At 34.3% G+C, this 18,946-nt stretch overlaps 2 protein-coding genes and 1 pseudogene across 2 annotated transcripts; 1 reads left to right on the top strand and 2 right to left on the bottom strand.

Moving 5' to 3' along the window:
* The first annotated feature begins 6,820 nt into the window (after window positions 1–6,820).
* LOC107903000 (exocyst complex component EXO70H1-like) lies at window positions 6,821–8,914 on the top strand (annotated as a pseudogene).
* A 375-nt stretch (window positions 8,915–9,289) lies between these two features.
* LOC107902438 (RING-H2 finger protein ATL68) lies at window positions 9,290–10,071 on the bottom strand. The gene has a single exon (XM_016828621.2). It carries the CDS (start codon window positions 10,067–10,069, stop codon window positions 9,398–9,400), a length of 672 nt encoding a protein of 223 aa, XP_016684110.1. The 5' UTR covers window positions 10,070–10,071; the 3' UTR covers window positions 9,290–9,397.
* A 6,607-nt stretch (window positions 10,072–16,678) lies between these two features.
* LOC107902999 (probable membrane-associated kinase regulator 4) lies at window positions 16,679–17,900 on the bottom strand. Its single transcript, XM_016829078.2, has one exon. It carries the CDS (start codon window positions 17,829–17,831, stop codon window positions 16,920–16,922), a length of 912 nt encoding a protein of 303 aa, XP_016684567.2. The 5' UTR covers window positions 17,832–17,900; the 3' UTR covers window positions 16,679–16,919.
* Between the last annotated feature and the right edge of the window lie 1,046 nt (window positions 17,901–18,946).

Genomic DNA, 18,946 nt, shown 5'->3' with positions numbered 1-18,946 from the left:
CGGTGAAGGCAGATCTCAGGACTTCAGTGCCGATGTTAATTGCCAATATTCGTAGCCAAATAGAGTACATGCCCTTTTACCGTAAGGATTGGATAGCTAAGCAGAAGGCGTTGGAGAAGATGCATAGTAGGTGTGACGCTTCATATAATGAAATATGGCAGTGGTGTCAAGTGCTAGAGAGATATATCCCAGGTTGCATAACGAACCTTCAAACCGAACATGCGTACTTCAATGACCGATTGCTACGTGGACGCCAATTGTTTAAACGCCTATTTTGGACCTTTAAGCAATGTCGAGACGCATTTCCATACTACAAACCATTGGTACAAATTGACGGTACCTTTATGTTCTGTAGATATACCCATCGGCTATTGGCAGCAGTGGCAGAGGATGACAGTGGGAGAATTCTTCCACTTGTGTTTGCAATAACACTAGCGGAGTCAGCTGATGACTGGGATTTCTTTCTATCTAAGTTAAGGAGGCATGTGTACCCTCAACCTGACATCTATGTTATTTCAGATTGGGGCACCGATATGCTAGCTGCAATTGATCAACAGAGAAGCTTATGGCTGTGCACACACCATCGGTATTGCCTAAGGCACGTTACTTTTAACTACTATAGGCAATATCTATCTAAGAGCGAATGATGACAAGTGACCAACATGGGTATTTAGTCTCTATTAATATAATTCCATTTGTCATTTTAAATTTATTCTAATTGAAAGAGTGGTATGTAATATTCGCTATGAACTTATATTGGTAGGGTATGAAATAAATAAATATCGTTTTCATGAGATGTTGGCAGTTTTGCGTTCAATTAACGGCGAAGGCGCGGACTACCTTTGCAACATACCTTTTGAACAGTGGGCACAAGCATACGACGGCAGCCTACGATATGGTCATATAACCTCAAACCTAGCTGAATACATAAATTTCGTTCTAAAAGGAACGCGCCATCTACCGATAACATCGGGTGTGAGAGACATATTTTCATTTAGCGACGCTATTTCTAAAGCGAGCAGAGAATTATGGAAGCCAGATGCAGGGAAGCCATGTATGGTGCAGTAAGGTAGTGCAAGAAATTAACAAGGCCAATGCGCGGACGAACACCATGCACACAGTCTGTCACGACCGAGAGAACTTATGGTTTCGCGTGACAGGGTTTGACAGAAAGCACCAAGATATTATTGACGGGCAATATCGGATACACTTGCAAAATAGGACTTGCGACTGTGGGATATTTTACGCACTTCGTTATCCACGCGCTCATGTAATTGCAACTTGTCAGAATCTCCGTCTGGATCTGATGAGCTATGTTGACGAATTCTACAAATTAGAAAACATGTACAACGTCTAAAGACACGTATTCCCACCGGTCTTAGATAAACGTAAGTGGCCGTCTGTATCACTTGTTTCCTTTAAGCTGTTACCGGATAGAGAATTATGTCGCAAACCAAAGGGTTGACCTTGCTCGACTAGAATACGTAACAATATGGATATCCGAGAAACAGCCAGTCAACATAAGTTATGCGGATGGTGTAGGAACCCAGGCCGTACAAGTCGATCATGCCCAAATCGCAATAGTTGAAAGTTATTGTAAAAAACTTTGTATTATTTATATTTTGTTAAATAAAAAATTACCTTATTTAAAACATGCCGGTGTAAAGAATTTCGATTATATTAAAAATGTAAAAGTAATTTTATATTTTAGTACATGAAATAATATAGAAAAATTTCTATTTTATTACATCAAATAATATCAAATTATTCAAAATGTTTGTACAAATATATTAAAATAAAAATCAACCTCCGTACCCGTCAGATTCAATGCCACATGGCAGCCGTTGACGGTTACGCGCTGGATTCCTCTTTTGTCCAGCTTTCGACAGGGGTTATGGTTGCTATGGTGGGGATTCTGGTTCCTCCGGTAGGGTATCTGGTTGTCGGTGTTGGGACGATGAGCCACCTTGATAGAATAGTGACTGTAGATGTGTTTGTATCACCAACGGCAAAGCTGTTTGAAACTCATATGGTGACGACGATTGGTAAAAAGAAGAGCTTCCCGACGACCCCTCTTGCGATCCCTTGTGCGATGTTGGCCTATACATTGGCGGTCCACTCGGCGAAATGGAAAATAGGGCTGTTTTACCCAAATAACCCAAAAAAATATTATATTTACAAAAATAACCCAAGTTTAAAAACAATCACCAAAATAACCTAAAATGAACAGTACCCACTCTTTTTTTGCACCAATGATTGGCTAATCATTGTGTCAGACTTAAAAAAATTATTTTTTTGGGTTCCGGTGACAGGCCGGAACCCATGTATTTTTTTTTTAAAAAATTGTGTAATACTGAAATACGGATATACGAAAGAAAAAAAAACAAAAAAAAAATTTTTGGGTGCTGGCCTGTCAATGGCCGGCACCCAGTGTACAGTACCAAAAAAAATTTTTTTGTGTCAGAGTCAGATTTAAAAATACGAAAAAAATAAAAAAAATTTTTTGGGTGTTGGCCTGTCAATGGCCGGCACCCAGTACACAATACGAAGAAATTTTTTTTTATTTTTTTTCGTATCAGAATCAGATAAAAAAATATAAAAAAAAATAAAAAAAATATTTTTGGGTGCTGGCCTGTCAATGGCCGGCACCCAGTACACAGTACGAAAAAAATTTTTATTTTTTTTCGTGTAAGAATTAGATAAAAAATACGAAAAAAATTAAAAAAAAAATTTTTTGGGTGCTGGCCTGTCAATGGCCGACACCCAGTACACAGTACGAAAAAAAATTTTTTTATTTTTTTTTTCGTGTCAGAATCAGATAAAAAATACGAAACAAAATAAAATTTTTTTTTGGGTGCTGGCCTGTCAATGGCCGGCACCCAGTACATAGTACGAAATTTTTTTTTTCGTGTCAGAATCAGATAAAAAAATACGAAAAAAATAAAAAAAATAAAATTTTTGGGTGCTGGCCTGTCAATGGCCGGCACCCAGTACACAGTACGAAAAAAAAATTTTATTTTTTTTTCGTGTCAGAATCAGATAAAAAATACGAAAAAAAAATAAAAAAAATTTTTGGGTGCTGGCCTGTCAATGGCCGGCACCCAGTACACAGTACGAAGAAAAAAAAATTTATTTTTTTCGTATCAAAATCAAATAAAAAAATACGAAAAAAATAAAAAATATTTTTTTTGGGTACTGGCCTGTCAATGGCCTGTCAATGGCCGACACCCACCAAATTAAAAACAATACAATATTTGGAAAGTAATTTTTTAAATAAACACAAACAAATTATTGTACCCATGTTCACGAGTTCTTTTTTCCAATCTTTATTCTTGTAATCTCTATGAAAGTTTGCCGCGATGTGCCAGATGCAATAAACAGACCTCCACGGAAGCCCCGATTGCCTTATCGCAGCAAGTAATCCTTGCAATAAACAGACCCACTGTGTACTGGGTGCCGGCCATTGACAGGCCAACACCAAAAAATTTTTTTTAAATTTTTTTCGTATTTTTTATCTGATTCTTACACGAAAAAAAAAAAATTCGTACTGTGTACTGGGTGCCGGCCATTGACAGGCCAGCACCCAAATTTTTTTTTATTTTTTTTCGTATTTTTTTATCTGATTCTGACACGAAATTTTTTTTTCTTCGTACTGTGTACTGGGTGCCGGCCATTGACAGGCCAGCACCCAAAATTTTTTTTTATTTTTTTTCGTATTTTTAAATCTGACTCTGACATAAAAAAAACAAATTTTTTTTGGTACTGTACACTGGGTGCCAGCCATTGACAGGCCAGCACCCAAAAATTTTTTTTTTGTTTTTTTTTCTTTCGTATATCCGTATTTCAGTATTACACAATTTTTTAAAAAAAATACATGGGTTCCGGCCCGGCCATTGACAGGCCGGAACCCAAAAAAATAATTTTTTTAAGTCTGACACAATGTTTAGCCAATCATTGGTGCAAAAAAAGAGTGGGTACTGTTCATTTTAGGTTATTTTGGTGATTGTTTTTAAACTTGGGTTATTTTTGTAAATATAATATTTTTTTGGGTTATTTGGGTAAAATAGCCGGAAAATAGAGATGAACTGGGCCATTGACTCCAACCTACCATAGGACTCGAAAAAAGAAACATATAAGGGTTAGGATACATAAAAGGGCTAAGATACGCACCTGGCATCATCTAAAAAGGCTGTACCGTGGGTATCGCTGGATGAACTGCTAGGTTGGGTGACTGTGTCGGTGCTCTCACTGGCTCTAGTGATTGAATGGCTGCTGATGATAGGCCAGATGAATGTCTGGGCCTCGTTGATGATGGGCCGGGTAAATGTCTAGGCCACGTCATTCCCTTTAGACAAGTAATTGCAGCTGCCTCTCCTCTGCTGACAGTAAATACGGCTTGCCATAGATCCTAAACCATGGCATGTATTCCGGTATGCACGCTAACTCAGAAACGATGATCGGTTCCTAAGTATGTATATAATCATACCGATCTTCCCACATTTGGATGTAGTGTGACCAGAATCTCGGCCAATCCGTATGCAATTACCGTAGGTCGATTTTGTGATGATCATTCAACACCTCAGGTGCCACGGGGATCGGTTGTTAGAATCTAAATTACCGTAATACTCCGTCTGACTGGTGCATCTCCACGGTCACATAGTTGACCAACGCGACTTTCACGTACCAAGCGTTTCAATTTTGGAAGTACTCATCCGGAATTACTGCCCGAATTGTCGGATCCTCGTATGGTGTCCATTCAAACTATATAAACATGATGAAAGTATTAGTTATATACATAATACATAATACTAAATACTAAATACCAATCGACTAACTCATGATGGAAATATCAATTTTATTTAATACTTACTTGTGTTTCTGACTTTTGGTCTAATAGAAGCCGTATATCTTCAAGACATCTAGGTAATCCAGCATAACTTGCAGGATGGTTCCACCTAAATAAATAATTTTTTAGCATACTATTATATTTTAAATCTACGTAATAATTGTAAAATCAAATATAAAATTTACCTCGTTATGAGTGGGAATGTATATGGGTGGTCCACTCGAGGACGTAAAAATAGAAAGCAAAATCGTGCCCATGACTGAAGTAGTGACAGGCAACCTCCGATTTTGACTTTATTCGGTCGCATCGCCCCGCACATCTCTCAGTACAGTGTTGCCAACATGGCCGAACCCCAACTCAATTCACTGGCTGCTCTAAAATCAACGAGTTTCAGCAGCCATCTTAGATGTACGAGGTTCTGTGACAAGTCCGACATCAAATAACCTCCAATTATCTGAAGAATGTATGCCCGAGCATATCAGATTCTTTCTAGTTCGGTTGAATCATCATCCGGATCCAAAAATGTGTCTCAGAACTAGCTCATCTCAATCTGACCTCCATTAATATTCTCTGGAATAGTGCCCAAAAGCTCGTAGCATACCACTCTCCAATCGCCAGATTGAACAGACCCGGTGACTGGATACCTGTCCACCGGCAATCCCAATTGTAGAATCACATGTTCCAAAGTGATAGTGCACTCTCCACATGAAAGATGGAATGTGTGCGTCTCGGGTCTCTACCTCTCAATCAATGCACTGATAAGTTTCGGGTCCAACTTGCATCCCCGGCCTATCATCGCCACCTGCAAAAAACCCGCTTCCCGCAGGTAATTCTCTACCAACGGTGATGAAAGACCATACATATTATGAATATATCATTACAATATCCGATCTACAGACTTTTATAACAAATAATAAATTAATAATTATTTGATATTACATAAATAAAAAAATATTAAATAATATTTAAAAATTAAATTTAACACTTACCATTTTCATTTGTTTGACGGATATGTGCTTGTCATCAAGACGAATCAATTCTCCGGCCATTGCTAAATTCGCAGAAATTTTTACGATTTAAAAAAATTCAAAAAAATAAAATTTAATTTTTTTTAAAATAGTTAAAAAATTAAAGCTCTTTTAAATAGGGATTTGAGAGAAATTCGAGAGGAAATTGAGAGCAAATTGAGATTAAATAGGGATTTAGGAGAAATTTGAGAGGAAATTGAGAGAAAATTAGAGAAATGATTTATTTGTGAAAAAAAATAAAAGGGTGGGGGGTTTTATAGTTCTTTTTACCGTTGGGGGGTCACCAACGGTCAAAAAAGTAGCCGTTGCTACTGTTCACGCGCAGGCAAAACGTGTCCCCAGGGGAGCACTTACGTGGCAGGAAAACGCGTCTGGAAGGCGCGCTTTGTCGCCACATAGGTAAAGCGTTTCCTTGAGGAAGCGTTTTCCTGCCACATCCCCTGACATCGCGCTGACGTGGACGCGCTTTCGGTGAACTGGGCCAATCTGATAATTAATTTTTTACTAGGCCCATTTCGATAATTTTTTTAAAAATTAGGCTTTTTTTTAGTGTTTTGCCTTTTAGAACACATTCAAAAAATAAACCTATATTAAATATATAATACTAATCGAATGTAAACATTAAAATAATTTTAAGATGACTATAAATAATTTTAATATATAAAATATAAAATATTAAAATAATATGTATAAATATTTTTAAAAGGAATTAAAAAATAATATGGATGGGTTTAAAATAGGGTTGGTGGGAAAATTTTAAGGGGAAGCCAAACTTAAAACATATGCGTTTAAAAGGATTGGGGACATGTCATACTTTGCAACCAATTAAACCGACCTTCCGTCAATTCCCTTTGAGTTTCATTATATTCTTTTATTTTAAAATAAAGTAATTATTAAACAGAATCACGCCACAGTTGTTGAAAATATGCATTCCACACGGAATTAAGTCAAGGGTAAACATGCTGCTCCATTCCTCTATTTATTCCTTCTCCTCCCAAATCCAAATTTAGCACCAATCTCTCTCTTATACCTTGGAAGCTTCAACCATGGTGTTTTTTCACACTTCAAGCAACACGTCCTTGTCTCCCACTTCCACTTCTTCACTTCCAACCTCCCCTACATCTTCAATGGTGGAACAAACCATTCAAAATGCCGAATCAATCATAAAAAAATGGGACCTAAACGCTTCCTCATTAATCACAATCACCCCTCTCTTTCACCCTAACAGAAAAGAAGCTAAAGACTACCTCAAATGCGTTATGGATCTTCGTGGAACTATGCATTTTCTAGTTTCTCAAAATTCGGCTCCCCATAAGCTCGTCATCGCTCAAACCCTCATGCAAATCGCCACGAAAAGGCTTGAAAAAGAGTTTTATCAGATACTATCGTCCAACCGTGAGCGGCTCGATCCCGAATTGGTTTCGACGAGTCTGTCATCCGATGGTTCAGCCAGTTTTGATGTCGAAGAAGATGAGGCTGATCAGCTGAAAATAGCTGGCGAGTCTATCAGCGAAGCGGAGAGGGTCTCAGCGTTAGCAATGGCGGATTTGAAAGCCATTGCTGAGTGCATGAGTAGTTCTGGCTATGGCAAAGAGTGCGCCCACATTTACAAATTGTTCAGAAAATCGATAGTGGATCGAGGACTGTATCTTCTTGGCATTGAAAAGTTCAAATCTTCCCGAATCAACAAAATGGATAGGGAATATCTCCATCTTACAATCAAGAACTGGTTGAATGCAGTCAAGATCGCTTTGAAATCACTCTTCAATGGCGAAAAAATTCTCTGTGATCATGTTTTCTCGGCATCTCAAACTATAAGAGACGCTTGTTTCGCTGAAATAACCACGGAAGGAGCCAAGAATCTCTTCAAGTTCCCCGAACTCATCGCCAAGAATAAGAACTCACCGCCGGATAGAATCTTCCGGCTACTCGAACTCCACGGAGCGATCTCCGAACTCCGGCCGGATATCGAGTCGATATTCAACGTTGAATTGACTTCAGCCATTAAACTCCAGGCCCTTTCATCACTGCAAAAAGTTGGTGGCTCGGTTAAAACATTGCTCACCAACTTCGGATCATCAATCCGAAAAGACTCATCCTAAACACCGGTTCCAGGCGGAGGAATTCATCCCCTCGCTCAATCCACGATGAGTTACTTATCTTCCCTGTCCGATTATGATCGGATTCTCACCGATATCATATCGATTCATCCACCGATAGACAACGCACTATTTCCGGAATCTTACTTTAACGATCCTACCGTCATCGAAGCTCCGAAGCAAGCCGCTTCTGTCCATCTTGCATGGTTAATATTGATCCTTTTATGCAAGATTGACAGTAAAGCACAACTATACGAAGATCTGTCACTTTCATATCTTTTCTTAGCAAACAATCTTCAGTTCATCATCAATCAAGTTCAGACAAGTACCCTCAAACATCTCTTAGGTCATCAATGGTTGTCCCGACACACCCAGAAGATCAAACAATATGCTTTGAGCTACGAATCAGTTGCTTGGAATCGGGTTTTCGAATCTTTGCCCGAAAGAACAACATCAGAGTTGTCGTACGAAGCAGTAAAAGACTGTTTCAAAAGATTCAATGCTGCTTTCGAACAAGTTTATGTGAAACAGATTTCGTGGATCGTACCCGATGGGAAGTTAAGAGATGAATTGAAGGTTTCGATCGCCGGAAAACTTGTGCCGGTTTATAGAGAATTCTACGAAACGTTTTGGACGAAATTGAATGCTGATTTCGTGAGGGTTTCGCCTGATGATTTGGGGAATTACTTGTCGGATTTGTTCCACGGAACCCGGATTTCGTCGAGTTCTTTGTTACAATCTTCGTCTCATTCAAAGGGTTGTCTTCTTCGATGAATGCTACAATTCAAGAACTGTGAATTCAGTGTCTGGTTTACAAAATCTATGCAATTCGTTTCCTTCTTGATGTTTTCTTTTAATTTATTGTTTTAGAGATTCAGATTGGTAAGTTTGAAATGTTTAATGTATGATAATCAAAGGATGATGAAGTATGAACAGAGTTACAGGAGAACTTTGGATGAATTTGGATTTTTTTTTTTACCATAAATTCCTTGGTTGTGTTTGGAATAATACAAGTAGCCAAACTCAAATTTTACCATTAATATATAATCTAGAAAAAAAGTTATCATTGTTGAAATTTAACCATTAAAACTTAGAACTTGGACACCGAAGGCCTGAAACTTAGAATGGAAAGAAAAAAGAGCAGATAAACCAAAATAGATATACAATAGTTTTAGCCTTGCACAGGTGTATAAGTGTAGATTTTATAATCTTACGTACTAAACCAAAATCAGATAAGAAGGTTCAAATCGTATCCTCCTTCCCCTCCACAAATTTCAATGATGAAAAAGACACTGATAAGTGACGAAGGGTTACACGGGTAATGTTGATCAACTCCTTTTTTTTATTTTTTTTTATAATTTTCTTTGTAAAAGTACAAAAATCAAAAGCATGTTAAAAGTAGACGACTCAAAATAATGATAGGATTAAAAGTGAATTAAAGTGGGCATCTGATATCGACACAATGGACAAAGATGACTAGTTTCCAACCATTTAGCGATGCAACCATCATGGTAACCATGACCGCAAGGCATGGAAGCAACCTCCTTGCCTTTCACAAACTCCTCCAAGCAAATGGCGCATTCATCCTCCCTCTTCATCATTGGATCCCATCTAACCCTGTCCAAACCTTCAATCGATGACCTACTTGCTGGCATGAAATTGATCACAGTATTCATCAATGATTCGTCAATCAACTCATCATCATTATAATTAATATCATCATCCTCGATGATGCTCACATCAACAATTATTTCCACAACCACCTTCATATTTATTACTTTAAGCCCAAAGTTCATTGGGTTGCTATTTGCATCCCTTGCAAAACGTAAAATAGGAGGAAAGACGGCGGACTCGATGAATTCTGGAGAAGCTCTTGAATCAAGAACCATGCAAAGAATGATGTCTCGATGATGTTGTTCGGATAAAAACATGTCTCGACCAAAAACCAAGGTTTGATTAAAGATATCTAGGGTCGTTTCGACATTGAGAGATGAAACGTAACGAAACTCTGTATTGATTTTGAAAACATTATCACTGAATTCTTCTAAATTAGGCTCGTTTTCTTGCTTAATGTTCACATTGTAACAAAAAGCCATGGCAGTGTTTTATATTTTTTTTCTGTGTTATGATATGATTTTATAAGTAAAGAAATAATATATTTATAGATAGGCTTGTTTTAGTTCTAGTCTTATTAGGAATTTAACACAAGGTGTAGTTGGAATTAAACAATGTTTTTATATAATTTTTAAAAAATATTATAAATATTTAAGTGATCGATACATAATAAATTAGATACCCCATCATTATCTACAAATTCAAAAATTTAAACAATATCCAAATTTATTATCATAAAAGTAAAAGAATATTGAAAGGTCCATCGTAATTTACATTAAACATGGTTTGGATATGTTAAACTGAAAACATATATAATATTTTCTCTTGTAAATAAATTTACAGTGATACCACATTTTGAACTTCCTGTATGAAATCAATGAAAAGAAGATGATAGCTTTAAGATTGAGCCAAGTCTTTCCGTCATTCGTGGCGTTTCTTCTCTTTCTTGAAAGCATTGAAGAGGTCGATGCCGAGAAAAGCATTAAGCAAATTCATTCCTGCCATTCCAAGCAATACCCTTTTCGAACTTGGAAGCATCTTTGATTAGCTTTCCGCTTATCAGAATGTGTGTGATACGAGTCTAGTGAAAACAAACATGATCCAATTAAGAATCCATTCAACCTTCACGAGTCGGCTCTCGGCTCTCGGCATCACCAACACCGGCCATCGGCCTCAATTTCCTCACATGTAGAAAGACGAAATGCAGCTGCAACATCGGAACAAAAGGTTAACCTTTTAGCAGTCCACAACAACGTCAACAACCTTGCTACCATTGCATTAATAAAACCTAAAACTTCTCCCAATCTAAACATTATTTTCAGAAAAAACCAATTTGGTCGCTTACGGTTTTCATATATCATAAACATCAATATAACAATGAAGCACACCTCAACCCAAATCTTTAAAAAGAAAGGGTGAAAGTTTTCACACGTGCACTGATGGAGCATAATAAACTTAAAATATATAATAAGATTAAAAAATATGGGTGTAAAAATCATGTATTAAGAATGTGTTGGTGCATTTATAAATAATGAAATGTAAGTTTTGAAACTAATAATTATAACAACATATATGTATAATATAATTTGATATATTTAAGGGTGAAACTTGTTAATTTCATAATTTACATTTTAATATATAAATTAAAGATTTCAATAGTTTTTGTACCCTTCTAAAATAGTCTATACGTAAATCAACAAACACAGTCTAATACACATTATGGTAAAATATAAGTCTATAATATCAACAAGGTTAAAATATGCTATAAAAAATTATTTCTTATATTTCTACTAAATGGTTTTTTTTTATTTCAAAATGTAACACCGACGAATTTAACAAAAAAAAATTAACAGTGTTAATAATTGGATCTTAGTTTTGAAATTTGGAAAATAGAGTGACTAAGTTCTTAAAAATAAAAGTATAGAGACTAAATTCTAAAATTATAAAGAGTACAGGGACCAATGACATATTATCACCTATCAGCTTTATTTCCAACGTCAACAACAAGTATTGAGTGCAGTAATAAAACATATTGTATTTTTAATAATAAAAGTTCAAACCTTAAAGATAACATTATTTAAATGCAAGAGAAAAACAAATCTGACTAGAACCGCTTGTTTTTTTTTTTTATCAGAAACTTGTGATTTAGTTTTTGATGCAGCAAGTTCTTAATTTTTTGTACCAAAAATAAAATTGTTGATTCGGTGGCGCGGGCTGCAATAAGAGCTTGGTGTCATTATATTAATAATGGCTCAGTGGTATGTTAACAAATTGACCCACTATAAAAACGAGGCTTTATAAGTTCAGGGACTTGAGAATAGAACAAAAGAAGAGGGGACTCAATCGTGTTCCGAAAAGAGATGCAACAATGTTAAAGAAACAATTATCTTGCTTGCAAACATATCTAAGCGAGATTAAATATATGACGAGATTGTTTGATATTGTAATCATTGTTAATCAACAGAAAAAATATGACTCTTTAAAAATATATCACTTTTTGGGAATTCCAACCATTTGCAAACCTCATCTTATGTCTAAGTTGACATAAATTTTTTATTAAGTATACCATGGTCACTTCATCTTAAGGGATAATCAGGAATGAATAATAAAATTTGATTGTGAATATTAGAATATTGACTTGTTATTGTGTTTCAAAATAAAAATCATGGGGCCTTTTCATCTTAACCCAATTAAAGAGCCTAAGGCACAGTTTGCTTTCCAGCCCAATGGATTATTAAAGCCAGTAGATTCAAGTCCACAAGTTCAATGTTCTTAATTAAGTTCAATTTTCATTAAGGGTAAATTACATCCAAAGTAATTAAATTATTAATAAATTTATGTTTTAATCACTTAACTTTCAAAAGTTACAAAATGATCATTAACTATTTGAAATTTTTTATTTAAGTAACTGGATGGTTATATTTGTTTTCTTAAAAGTCCAACTAGCGAGTTCCAAGTAATAATTTGATGATTGATACAGTAGATCAATACCCACCAACGAATATAAGAACATACCTTAGATCCAAGTAATCTGATGGCTTATGTTAGAGATCAGAGAAGAAATTTATTTAGATTTTGGTTTGAGATTCTTGACGTTAAAAGTGCAGGCAATGCGAATGGAGAATGTTTTAACAATTTAATGACTTAATTGAAAACTTTCGAATAGTTCAACAACCCTTTGTAACTTTTTGAAATTAAGTCATCAAAATGTAAACTTACTGATAATTTAGTGACTTTAGGTGCAATTTACCCTGTCATTAAATCATTTGGGTCCAAGCCTAAGTCTTTTAATATAATTAAAGGGTTACATCCATGTTGTTACATTAATGAAATAATTGTACAAACAACATCGTTAATATTATCTTCAAAGTGAGATACATTCTTGCAAAAATCAGGCTTAGCAGCCTTTTTTTTTCCCTAATAAACATTCATGGAAATCGCAGCCTTAGTGGTTAACCAACATCAAATTAGCCTTTTCATTTGCTTTTCTTTGGGTTTAAAGTTTAATCTAATAAAAAGTTTAGGGTTTAGTGGATTGATAAAATTAAACACTGTTAAAGTAAAGAAAAGCAGCCACCTGAAAAGCTGTTAGTTTACACATGGAAGATCTTCACGTATATATATTTATTGTACACTGTGTTTCCTTTTTCTCAACTTGGTTAGGTTTAAAGAGGAAGACAGGTAGATTAATGAATCAATGTCATGATTACTTCTGCCATCATATGATTAGCTAATTGAAATTATATTTACTGGAAAAGCACGGCGGCTTCCACATCATTGATGGAACTCAATATTTATTTACCACCTTTACATTTGAGCAAATGGAAAAGATCATGATATCTTCAATGCTCTTAATTTGCTATTTTATATGCTGCTTGTGATCATAGGTTGGCGGCAATAAGATCAGGTGGTGCACATGGTGTTCTAGCATCATGCCCGTCCGCAAAGGAAAATATTTATGTAAAGTGTGTTTGGTAAAAAGAGTTTTGACCTTTTTAGTTGATTTGAGCATAAATGGAAGATTGAGTAGTTAAATTCTCAAATTGTATTGTTTAATGAATAGAGATTTGCAAGAGCTTGTTGAGCTAAAACCTCCAAATAAAAAGTATAGGGACGGACAACTTCTTTCACAACTGATTGAGAATAAGATATGTGGAATAATATATTTGACCACGCTTGCTAAAAAATTACTCCTTTGGTCACATGTATGTATTTCTTGAATATTTATGTACTTTTAATTTATTTTCAATTTATTTGTGTAAAATGATTTCTTATGTAACTTTATATTGATTGAAATATGCTACTTGACAAATTAATTTATTCAAAGCGTGATATAATTATCACTAATTTACATGCTAAGAACATGGCATAATTATCCCTGTAAAACGACGTCGTTTAGGAATGATTCCAATAGCCTCAAAACGGCGTCGCTTTTGCTTCTGACTCGATTACTCGACCCAAGGCCTCAGGATTCGCGTGTTTTTGGACTAGGGTATAATTGCATTCCTAGTCCTTCCGCTTTTCAAGCGGTTCGCAGTTAGGTCCTAATCCTATGTTTCATTACATGATTTTCGTGTGTTTCAAGTTAGTCCTCAGCTTGCTGATCTCCTGGAGAAGGGACGAGAGTCCGTAGGATTGGGATAATTGCTTATTTGGCCCTCGTTTGTTTTCACGCTCTTCATTTTAGTCCTCTATTTATTTACTTTATCTTAATTTATCCTTTTAATTTGATTTGGGTTACGATTAAGTCCCTCAATCGGTTTAACTCTTTTATTTTTTTAGTTATTGGCTATATTCAATTTTTTTATTTTTATTTCCTTTTCACAGAGCCTTGGTTTATTTATTTTATTATTTATTATTATTTAGTTTATTCATTTATTTATTACTCCTTTTTATACATACCAAAGAATTGAGTTATATACATGTTTTATGGGTACATTTTACTTATTATTGCCTTATTCTATTTTATTTTTTAGTGTGTTCTTGTTCGTTTATTAGTTTTTATTATTATTTATTTTTAGCATTCTCATGTCGTGTTTGTTTTTTAAATCATGCATTTTCTGTTTTTTATTCTTACTTTGAATTACCTCATTTGTTTCATTATTATCATGATTCGATTAGTGATAATATTATTATTACTAAAATTACATTATTATTATCTTAACATTTCCTTATTTATTTATTATATATCATTTTTAATGTTCTACCCGTATAACTATTTTACATTATTTCATCGTCATTACATCATGTACTATGCTTAAGTATAATTGGCCGTTTTTATATTATACCCAAAATGAGATGGATACATATTGTTTAAATGTCACATTAGTTATTATTTAAGGAAGGAAATTTTAAAATTAAGATAAATGTCCCATAATTGGAGATTCAAGAAGTCGTGCCCTAACTTACGGGGTTCGACTTTCTCCTTGAACCTAGATAATCGAACATCCCTTTTAAAATTAAAACATATGAGATTTTAATTAAGATATTTCCGAGAATCTAAGGTATCGTGTCCTAACTTACGGGGCATGGTCTTTCTTCTCAATTAACTCAAAATAAGGCATTTTCCGTTCAATTTAATTTAGCTAAATCGTATCTTAATAACATTATGCAAAAAGGGATCATATTTTAAAATCTCCTCAAATTTTTAATTCTCGACACTAAAGATGCCAAATAATCAACTAGGTACCAATTTTGGGCGTAACAAGGTGTTAATTCTTTCTCGTGCGTAATCGACTCTCGAACCTATTTTCTAGATTTTTGTAGACCGAAAAATATTGTTTTAGTAAATCAAACCGTTTATTAAAACGATCAAATTATGAGGTGATTCGATCACCTCATAAAAAAAGGATTGGTGGCAAATCTCATTTTTGTTTTCAAAATAAAAAGTCGATTTCAAAAAATGGTTTCAACACAGTTAATAGAAACAATTGATCAAACCAGCTATTGCAATCAACTATCAACCAATTGCCAAATAGGGCCATAATATATATGTTTAAAGTAGGTCCAACTCACATTAACTGGGTTTACTTTTGACAAGGCATTTTTAAATTTGAAACCGAAATTTAGAAAAAATAAAATAAGTTAAATGCTCAATTTGTATTAGATATTATAATTATTTAAATTTAATTTATTTTTTACCTAATGAATATTTAAATATTATTTATACTCAGATATTGCAATTATTAAACTTTATTTTCACCAAATCAATATTTGATACAACTTTATATTAATATACTAAATTGAACTAAAAATGTTATTAAATTTATCATTAAAAATTTATGAATTCTATAAAAGATATCAAATCAGAACAAAATTTGAAAATTTTGAGGGGGCTAAACAAAAATTTATCCTTTTTTAGACACTACATTATAATATTGAAATAAAAAAATTAAAATTTAAAAAACCTTAAAGACAATTTTATAAATTTTAGGGGATCCACTTCTACCATCCTCTAAATTTTGCCTCTGCCTGACTGGCTTTGACGGAGCTCGGACACCAAGATTAGCTGGTGCCGACAGTGCTGATGCATTAAGCGTAGCTGATGCCGATGGCGCTCCGGCACCATTGCCACAGTATTTACCAATTTCAATAGTTTGAACCATATCTGCTTTAACATTTTACTGTATAGGTGATTAGGGCCATCAACTTACATAGTACGACTTTATTTTTTTATCACCTTTAGGAATGTCTTAAATATTATTGCCATCAATTGCAACGAATATGGTTGACAAAAACAATTAAAACCCTAACACTGTGTTTGCTAAGAGTGATATTTTTTTAATTATATTTTAGTATATAAGTTGATAATAAATTAATTTCAATTAGTAATTATTAGTCATTATATAACTTGTTTTGGGGAAAAACATATATTTATAATGTCTTTTAATTTTAAGTTTAAATTTGTACTAATTATTCCTTATTTTATATTTAGCTATTGTAATATAATCGGTTGAGTTTTAACTCGATTAACATAAACATTGCTGCCAATGCAAGAAGATGTAAGTTCGAGTGCATTGAAATAATGAAAAATAAAAAATAAAGAAAACTATTTAATACATATATTTTAAATGATTTTTTTAATAGTATTAAACTACTAGCCAAGGGTGGCATAAATGAGCTAAAATCTGACTGTTTGATCTTTCTATAGGAGATTACCTTTTAATTGAATCCCGGTTAAAATCTCAACATCCAAAAGGTTTTCTTTTTAAGGAATTCAATTCATCACTTTCTTTCATTTCAGCCCTGCAACGGTCCCTTAGCCTCTCTTGTTGAATGATGTCATTGGTCGTGTTTCGTTGTACATCACCGTACTATCGTGTTGGAATCACGTCATATCCATATTGCATGTCCAACTTCACTAACAGTCTTTCTCGACCTTATCAACTGCTGAGATTGCTTGCAATGCGCAATGGCTCCTTGAATTGGACTCTCAATCTCAACATTCACGCTGCTGCTTCGTTTAAGAAGCTGCAAATACTGAACACCATTTGAGTTTGGAGATGGAGAAGAGCCAGATGATGATGATGAAGAAGGAGACTTGTTCGTCGAATGTTGTCGTTTGATAGCCAAAGACAAAGATCTCCTATGACGAATTTGTCCGAATGGAGCTTTCTTTGTTGATTTCATCATCATGGATCGATCCAACCTTTCTTTCGCTCTCAGGATGGATCCTTCATCAGCAACTTTTGCTGCTGAACATGATTCACTGGAGCATCCTGATTTACTAAACAAAGATTTCAGATAACTCCTATATGCCTTCAGTTTCGAACCGATGACCGACGACGACGACTTTTTCCGGTGGTTTTTATCGTTGCAATGGCCACTCAAAGCTTCAGTTGAGTACTCAAACAGACACTCCTCAGGATTCAACTCTTGACTAATCCGACACGACTGAGAAGGCGAAACATTGCAGGATTCAAATGGAGTGCTCGTTAAAGGCGTCCCATAGAAGTCTTCATAAAGGGAAGTCGAGTTTTGCAGGAGTTTTTGGACCATTTGTAAACGAGGAGGAAGGTGAAGTGGAAGAAGCTTACCTTTGTAAAAGAGTTCGTCAGCTGGTGAAGTAGTGGGCTGGATTTCCATGGAAGAAGACATTTGGAACTCAAACTCTATGGGGATGGGGAACTGCGGAGGTGGTGAGCTTATGGAGGATGAGTTGCAGAAGAAGGTGGAGTATGAACTGACTTCCATCTCAATGTATTCATCATCTTCAAGATCATTTGATAAGTGGCTGACTGCCATTTTCTTTTTCTTTTTGTGTGTGTGGTTTTTGGATGTAAATGTTTGTTTAGGGGGGAGTTGAGTGTTGTGAGGAAGGGAGTGGAGGACACTCTTTAAATAGTTGATGCGGCCGGTGATCGGCTTATCCATCCCCTTTGTATGACATTAATTAATTATAAAGTAATTATAGCATATTTACTCATATTTACTCATGATATAGACAAAGGCCTCGTCCCCTTTAAATACTCCCAAAATTTTAACGTATGCAAACATATATCATGATAAAAAATGGTAAAATTTTGTAAAATTTAATTCAATTCAAAAAAATTGAATTTTTTTTGAATTTTAAGTTAATAGAATCGAGTTATTTGAGCCAATTTGAATAAGTAATTCGAGTTTCGAATTCGAGTCGAGTTGAATTTTACAATTTAAATGACTCGAATAATTCAAATAATATATTAAAAAATTCAAATTTTAAGTTAATCGAATCGAGTTATTTGAGCCAACTCGAATAAGTAATTCGAGTTTCGAGTTCGAGTCGAGTTGAATTTTACAATTTAAATGACTCGAATAATTCAAATAATAGATTGGTGTAAATACCCCTTCGGTCTTTATCAATTTTAAAAATGTACAAATTGATCTCTCTTAACAAAAATTACAAAATAATTCAAAATAATTTTTAATATTCAAAATATTTATAAAAAATTCTAAAATTTATATTTTTTTTAAATTATAAAAAATTCTAAAGAATATAGAATAGTTAAAATTTTAAAAATTTTCTAAAATAATAATTTTGAGACCTAAATAAGTTAATTAAAGATTCAAGTTTATCATATCTTTTTTATTATTTTGCTTTAAAAAAGTTTTCATATATATATATGATTTCAAATTTATGTGCTCTATCATGGAATTAGTTATACTGTAACCATATTTTAATTTGACATGTGTAATTTTTTAATTTAACTCGAATAATTTCACTAAATTTGACTTGACTTGATTCGAAATAATTTCAAATTGAGTTAGGATGATAAAATAGGACTTGTCAACTCGATTAACTTGAAAATTTTTCACTCGATTCAATCGAACGCTCACCCCTAATTGATGCCTTTAAACCCTAAAATTTAATGTCAATTTAC

This window comes from Gossypium hirsutum, chromosome D05 (assembly GCF_007990345.1).
Source record: "Gossypium hirsutum isolate 1008001.06 chromosome D05, Gossypium_hirsutum_v2.1, whole genome shotgun sequence".
NCBI classification, from domain to species: domain Eukaryota; kingdom Viridiplantae; phylum Streptophyta; class Magnoliopsida; order Malvales; family Malvaceae; genus Gossypium; species Gossypium hirsutum.
The sequence above is the reverse complement of the archived record's forward strand: the minus strand, read 5'-3'. Positions and strand labels throughout refer to the sequence as shown.

Excerpts from the sequence above, each read along its gene's own strand:
- LOC107902438 (XM_016828621.2), bottom strand. The coding sequence starts at position 10,069 with ATGGCTTTTTGTTACAATGTGAACATTAAGCAAGAAAACGAGCCTAAT.
- LOC107902999 (XM_016829078.2), bottom strand. The coding sequence starts at position 17,831 with ATGGCAGTCAGCCACTTATCAAATGATCTTGAAGATGATGAATACATT.